General features: G+C 70.5%; 1 protein-coding gene across 1 annotated transcript in view; it reads left to right on the top strand.

The window, feature by feature from the left end:
- The window catches only part of KIRREL1 (kirre like nephrin family adhesion molecule 1), a gene marked incomplete at its 5' end in the record, with an annotated part of 25,317 nt that extends 18,152 nt beyond the window's left edge, over positions 1–7,165 (top strand). Inside the window, 14 exons of the mRNA XM_026073861.1 lie at positions 1,188–1,337; positions 2,283–2,432; positions 2,881–3,038; positions 3,120–3,270; positions 3,536–3,641; positions 3,749–3,897; positions 3,989–4,116; positions 4,206–4,332; positions 4,456–4,556; positions 4,725–4,923; positions 5,048–5,155; positions 5,272–5,411; positions 5,551–5,628; positions 5,867–7,165. Coding sequence (XP_025929646.1) covers positions 1,188–1,337; positions 2,283–2,432; positions 2,881–3,038; positions 3,120–3,270; positions 3,536–3,641; positions 3,749–3,897; positions 3,989–4,116; positions 4,206–4,332; positions 4,456–4,556; positions 4,725–4,923; positions 5,048–5,155; positions 5,272–5,411; positions 5,551–5,628; positions 5,867–6,343 — 2,222 coding nt within the window. The remainder of the gene's footprint in view (positions 1–1,187; positions 1,338–2,282; positions 2,433–2,880; positions 3,039–3,119; positions 3,271–3,535; positions 3,642–3,748; positions 3,898–3,988; positions 4,117–4,205; positions 4,333–4,455; positions 4,557–4,724; positions 4,924–5,047; positions 5,156–5,271; positions 5,412–5,550; positions 5,629–5,866) is intronic.
- Positions 7,166–7,180: the final 15 nt, after the last annotated feature.

Here is a 7,180-nt window from a genome sequence, read left to right as displayed (position 1 = left end):
CCTGCGCACGCCAGGCGCTCGTGCGCTGGGCAGCGCTGGGCTCGTGCCCCTGCGGCCGCGGGCCCCCGCCGGCTCCGCGCTCCTCCTCCTCCCGCCTGTCTTGCTCCCCCTTTCCCTGGCTCTGATCTTCCCGCGCGCCCACCTCTCTCCAGGCACCTTCCTCTTTGATCTCCGCTCGGCTCCGCGATCCCCCGCTCCCGCTCGCCCCCCCCCAGCTCTTCCTCCAGGCCTGTCCCCTCCTCCCCCTCTCTCCTCTCTCGTTCTCTCCTTCCTTTATCTCTCGGCCGCCCGCTCCGCTCCTTCCCTCTCCTCCTCCTTCCCTCTCCTCCGCTGAAGTCTGCCGAGGGGCTGGGAAGCGCAGGGAGATCAAAGCAGCCTGGCCGCCCCCGCCGCGCCGGAGCCCGCACCCAGCCCTGCTTGGGGACCGGGGTGGCACTGGGGTACCGATCCCGGGGCTCCTGGCATACCCCATCCCGGTGCTCCTGAGGAACCAATCCCAGGGCTCCCAGCATACCCCATCCTGGGGTTCCCGGGACACCGATCCCGGGACTCCTGGGGTACTGATCCCAGGACTCCTGGGGTACTGATCCCATTACTCCTGGGGTACCGATCCCGGTACTCCTGGGGTGCTGATCCCAGGGCTCCCAGGGTGCCTGTGCCACAGGGAGCATCGGTGCAGCCCTGTCCACCGATGGCATCTCTCCGTCTCGGGACCCTGCGGATTTCCGTCCCCGTCCCCGTGCCGGGACACGGCTGGACCCGCTGATGCTGCCAGCGCACTGGGGACAGTGCTGGCGGCTCAGCACTGCACCGGTGTGGCCTGTCCTCCCCGGCCGGCGCAGCGGGAGCCCGGGATGGGGATGGCAGCAGCCGCCGAGGGATTCGCTGGGGGGATCGAAGGCAGGAGCGGGGCCTGGAGCGCCGGAGGCAGCGCCGGGGCCTCGGCGGCTTCCTGGCCCAGCCTGGTTTCGACCCCCGCGGGGTCGATGTCCTCCRCCGGCGCCCGCCGCGTGATGGCTGCCGACACCGCGATCGATCCGGCCTGCAGCGTGCGGGGATGGGGACGGCGGCACGGGGCCACAGCAGCCACCCGGCCGCACTGCCGGGCGGGGGGGGCGGATTCGGCTGCACCCGGCACCGGACKCCGGCGCGCGCGGCCCCCGCTGACGCGCTGCCTCTGCCCGCAGTCGCCCAGACCCGCTTCGTGGAGGAGCCGGAGGACCAGACGGTCGTGGCCGGCCAGAGGATCGTCCTCTCCTGCGTGGTGCTCAACTACTCGGGGATCGTGCAATGGACCAAAGACGGGCTCGCCCTGGGCATGGGGCAGGGCCTCAAAGGTACGCGGCGCTGCGGGGGGGCTGCGGGGGGGCTGCGGGGGCCGTCGCCGCCTGCGGGTGTCATGTCCCCGCGGCTGCCGCAGAGCCGGGTCCGCGTGCCACGGGCAGCCCCCGGCGCCCGCTTGCGGCTGCTTCCTGCACGTGCTGCGATCCCTGCATGCGCTGTGATCCCTGCATGCGCTGTGATCCCTGCGTGCGGCGGGGTGCCGGCAAACACCAGGGTCTCTGCAAACACCGGGCGTCCCCCGTGCACCGGGGATCCTGCGTGCATTGGGGATCCTGCATGCACTGGGGATCCTGTGTTCAAAGGACCTTGCATGCAGCAAAGATCCTGCATGCACCGGGAATCCTGCATGCAATGAGGATCCTGTGTGCACCAGGGATCCTGCATGCAGCAAAGATCCTGCATGCACCGGGAATCCTGCATGCACTGAGGATCCTGCATGCACCCGGGATCCTGCATGCACCGAGGATCCTGCGTGCACCAAGGATCCTTTGTTCACAGAGGATCTTGCATGCAGCAAAGATCCTGCATGCACTGAGGATCCTGCATGCTCCAGGGATTCTGTGTGCTCCAGGGATCCCGTGTGCCCCAGGGTCCCTGCTGGCTGCCCCGTGTCCCGCAGGGCCCGGGCTGGGACAGGGGCCTGGCTACCGCTTCCCCTTCCCGCATCTCGTCCCCACGGTGGCTCCCAGCCGCCCCGGCCCTGCCGTCGCTTCCTGCAGCCACCTGCATGTGCCAACGGCACACGGGCCGGCACACGCGTGTCCCCGGGCACAGCCGGGGGCACACGCGCATGCACACCCATGCTTGCGCGCACGCCGGGTCTGCTCGGGGCTCCGAGAGCTGCCCCGGCCCCGGCGTGTCGGGGGCAAAACCGGGGCGCAGCGGGGCACGGGGACGGAGCTGCCACCGTGCCACCTGACCCCGCGCCGTCCCCGCAGCCTGGCCGCGCTACCGCATCGTGGGCACGGCCGACTCGGGCCAGTACAACCTGGAGATCACCGACGCCGAGCTCTCCGATGACGCCGTCTACGAGTGCCAGGCCACGGAGGCGGCGCTGCGCTCCCGCCGCGCCAGGCTCACCGTGCTCAGTAAGGAGCGGGCGCCCGCGGCACCGCGTCCCCGTCCCCCCCCTCCCCCCGGGGCCGAGACCGGGACCGTCCCGGCTGCCGGCCGCCTTGGGTCGGCAGGAGCCCGGCGCTGCCTCCGCTCCGGCCCGGACGTGCCATTATCTTTAATGCCTTAATCTCTATTCGCGCCGCGGCTGAGTTACGGGCCCTGCGAGTGCGGTAACTTTGATTTCCCTGACTTTTGCGTCTTGTAAAAGAAAAAAAGAAGACGCCAGAGCTGCAGCGGAAGTGTTGCACGAATGGGGTTTTGGGGCGGATTTCTCGCTTTTCTTCATTTCGCTTTCCCTTCGTTGCGAGAGCATCGCTTTTCCCGTATTGCGCGGCCCGGATCGCTCGGGACGCCGTGGCGCAAAGCCACGTTACGGAGCGATCCGGGCACCCGTTAACCTGCCCGTTCCCCTTCCCGCAGTCCCCCCCGAAGACCCCACGATCGACGGGGCCCCCGAGATCCTGCTCCGAGCGGGGACGCCCTACAACCTGACGTGCCGGGCACGCAGCGCCAAGCCCGCCGCCACCATCGTCTGGTACCGGGACGGGCTGCAGCAGGATGGAGCCGTCACCAGCACGGTAGGGCAGCGCTCGGCCCCTCCGCCCCGCTCCGTGCCTCGGTTTCCCCCGCCGCTACCGCGGGTCTCCTCTGCGCGGCAGGAGGTGCTGGCCGACGGCAAGCGGGAGACGACCACCAGCCAGCTGGGCATCAACCCCACCGACCTCGACATCGGGCGCGTGTTCTCCTGCCGCAGCGTGAACGACGCCATCCCGGCCGGCAAGGAGACCTTCGTCAAGCTCAACGTGCACCGTGAGTCCCGGAGCCCGCGGGAGCGAGGCCGGTGCTTGGAGCCAGCTCCGGGTCTCCGGCGTGGAGCGGTGCAGCGTGGCACGGCACGGCACGCCATGCCGAGCTGCATCCGTGCCCGGCGCGGGGACTCGGCGGTGAACACCGACCTCCAGTGGCTGCTGCGGGAAGGGGCTCGCCGGGCACCCGCGCCGGGCAGGGGGCTCGGCTCGTGCCTCGGTCCCTTCTCCCTGCCGCCCCGCGACACCTCCGCGCGCCTTCCCCGCAGATCCCCCCACCGTCACGCTGTCCATCCAGCCGCAGACGGTGCAGGAGGGCGAGAGGGTGGTGTTCACCTGCATGGCCACCGCCAACCCCGAAATCAAGGGCTACAGGTGAGGGGGACACGCGGGAGCCGGCGGCCTGTCCCGTCCCGTCCCCGAGCCCCCCCCTCCCCGGCGCTGCCTCCACCCTCCCGCCCCGGGTCTCTCTCCCCTCCCAGGTGGGCCAAGGGCGGCGTGGTCATCGAGGAGGCCAAGGAGAACAAGTACGAGACGCAGGTGGACTACTCCTTCTTCACGGAGCCCGTCTCCTGCGAGGTGCACAACGACATCGGCAGCACCAACGTCAGCACGCTGGTGGACGTGCACTGTGAGTGCGGGGTGGCCGGGAGCGCCGGGCCGGGCGGGAAGCCCCCCCCAAAACCACCCTGCCCAGCCCCTCACCTTCTCCTCCCCTCCAGTCGCCCCTCGAATCGTGGTGGACCCCAAACCCACCACCACGGACATCGGCTCCGACGTGACGCTGACGTGCGTGTGGTCCGGCAACCCTCCGCTCACCCTCACCTGGACCAAAAAGGAGTCCAACATGGTAGGGGGGGGGAGCTGGCGGGGTGGGCACCGGCCCCCCGCTCGGCCCCCGCCGTGACGCCCCCTCCGCGCTCGGCCCCCCCCCCCCAGGTCCTCAGCAACAGCAACCAGCTCTACCTGAAGTCGGTCACGCAGGCGGACGCGGGGCAGTACGTCTGCAAGGCCATCGTCCCGCGCATCGGGGTGGGCGAGCGCGAGGTCACCCTCTTCGTGAACGGTGAGTCGTCCCCGTCGTCGTCCCCCCCCCCCACCTCCGCCGCGGCCGGGGTCGCCCGGCGCGCTAAATATTAAAGTCAGGTGGTGGCACCGGCTCGCTGAGCCCCGCGTCTCCCTGCCCCAGGCCCCCCCATCATCTCCAGCGAGGCCGTGCAGTACGCGGCGCGCGGCGACCGCGGCAAGGTGGAGTGTTTCATCGGCAGCACGCCGCCGCCGGACCGCATCGTGAGTGCCGGGCTGGCTGCACGGCCCGTCCCCGTCCCCGTCCCCGTCACCCCCAACCCGGCTGGGTCCCATCCTGTTGCCGCCTGGTTTGGCACCCGGGTGCCGGGGGCTGACRCAGCCTCCTCTCCCTCCTCTTCCTCCCTCCTTCCGCCGGCGCCRCGGGGCCAGGCCTGGGCCTGGAAGGAGAACATTTTGGAGGCCGGCACGCTGGAGCGCTACACGGTGGAGCGGACGAACACGGGCAGCGGCGTCCTCTCCACCCTCACCATCAACAACGTCATGGACGCCGACTTCCAGACCCGCTACAACTGCACGGCCTGGAACAGCTTCGGGCCGGGCACCGCCATCATCCAGCTGGATGAGAAAGGTACCGGCGGGCTAGGACGCCTGGGCCCCCTCCGAGACCTGCCCAGCTCCGGGGGGCGTTAAAGCAAACGGGGCCTCCGTGGGGCTGCGCGCAGCTAACGCGCCCGTCCGCCCGTCCCCTGCAGAGGTCCTGCCCGTGGGCATCATCGCGGGGGGCACCATCGGGGCCAGCATCCTCGTCATCGCCTTCCTCGTCGCCCTCGCCTGCGTCCTCTACCGGCGCCGCAAGGGAAGTGAGTGTCGGGGGGCAGGAGGGGCACGCGGGGAAATGGGGCGGGTGGACGCGCCGGCGGGCGGACAGACGGACGGACGGACGGACGGAGGCTGAGCTGCCTCCGTGCGTCCCCAGGCCGCAAGGACGTCACCCTGCGCAAGCTGGACATCAAGGTGGAGACGGTGAACAGGGAGCCCCTGACGCTGCACGCCGACCGCGAGGAGGACACGGCCAGCGTCTCCACGGCCACCCGCGTCATGAAGGCCATCTACTCGGTAGGGGATGCCCCACGCCTGGGTTGGGGGGGGGGTCACGCTGGAGCCTGGACTCCTGGGTCCCGTCGCCCTGCTCCGGGACCACGGGAGCTGGGAGCGGCGGGGGGAACTCGCGCTGCTCTTCCCCTTTCCCCCGCAGTCCTTCAAGGACGACGTGGACCTGAAGCAGGACCTTCGCTGCGACACCATCGACACGCGYGAGGAGTACGAGCTCAAGGTGCGGCACGGCGCCGGGACGCGGGGAGGGAGGGTGGCGGAGGGGTGCGGGTCCCGCAGCCGCGTGCATCAGCCTTGCGCCGGCGCGTGGGAAACGGGGAGGTTCCCGCAGGTCTGGGGATGCTCAGAGGCGGCGAAGGGAGGCCAGGACTCCTGGGCCCTCTTCCGGCAGAGCTCGGTCTCCGCTGGGGGCAACGCAGCCTTTCCCACCKCCCTCTCCCCCCTGCCCCCCCCGGCAGGACCCCACCAACGGGTACTACAACGTGCGCGCCCACGAGGACCGCCCGTCCTCCCGCACCGTGCTCTACGCCGACTACCGCGCCGCCGGCGCCGCGCGCTACGACGCCCGCCCGCCCTCCCGCCTCTCCCACTCCAGCGGCTACGCTCAGCTCAGCACCTACGGCCGCGGCCCCGCGTCCGACTACAGCGCCGAGGCGGCGCCGGGTCCCGGGCCGCCTCCGGGCACGACGGCCGGCGAGACGGCCAGCCAGCTCTCCTACGAGAACTACGGGGGCCACGGCGCCTTCCCGGCCGGCGCCGGCTATGCCACCTACCGCCTGGGCTACAGCCAGCCGCCGCCGCCCGGCCTGGACCGGGCGCCCTACGAGGCTTACGACCCCATGGGCAAGTACGCCAGCGCCACCCGCTTCTCCTACACCTCCCAGCACTCGGACTACGGGCAGCGCTTCCAGCAGCGGATGCAGACGCACGTCTGAGGGTGGCCAGGCGGAGATGCCCCCTCTCCTCGCGCCGGACGAGGGGCCGGGAGGGTCGCAGGTACCTCGCCGCTGTCCCCTGATATTCAGGGGCTCATCCTGACCTTCCCGCTTCTCCTCCCGCAGCTGGACTCTCGGAGCCTGCCCCACAGCCATACAACCCCCCCCCGCCCCCAAAATCCGGCCGCGCTGCCCGGGGACCCCGGCGGCAGGGACGTGCCCCGGCTCCCTTCTCTTTGAGCTTCCACTCATCCGCCCGCTGCGCTTCCTGGTCTTTCATTTTGGTACCTTCCCAGAAGAGGGGCGGCAGGGCAGGGTCTGCCACCCCTCCTTCCCCATCCCAATCCAGCCGTGCCGGGGTCGGCGGTGGGATGGGGGATGTGGGAAAGCCCCCCACTTTGCCCTCCCTCCGGCCGGGGAAAGGGGGAGCTGCCGCCTCCTCCGCTGCATCCCACGGTCACGAGGGCTCCCCCGGGCCGGATCCCTCCCGGAAGGGTGGCCCCGATCCGCCCGCTGCCAAGCCAGCGCCTGCCTCTCCCTTTCCCCAAAAACGAGGGGCAGCCCACGAGCCACGCTGCACCCAGAAACCCGCTCCGTCCAGGGCCCCGTCCCCACTGGAGAGGTTACGTGTGGCCATATATATGTGTATGTATGTACATGCATATATATATATATATAAGGTCCGGCTTCTGTTTTCTCCCCAAAAAGGCCCCATCCCAGGCTGTTCCCATTCCCTGTGCCTTGACTTTGGCAGGTGCTGCCGTTCGTGGGTGATGCATCCCACCGGCGCAGCCGCAGCTTAAACCCCGCGCGGCGCCGTCGCAGCCGAGGGCACGA

The sequence above is a fragment of the Apteryx rowi genome, unplaced genomic scaffold (genome assembly GCF_003343035.1).
Source record: "Apteryx rowi isolate R43461 unplaced genomic scaffold, aptRow1 scaffold_379, whole genome shotgun sequence".
In the NCBI taxonomy this organism is placed as follows: Eukaryota; Metazoa; Chordata; class Aves; order Apterygiformes; family Apterygidae; genus Apteryx; species Apteryx rowi.
Note: the sequence above shows the minus strand (reverse complement) of the source record. Positions and strands in the feature narration are given on the sequence as shown.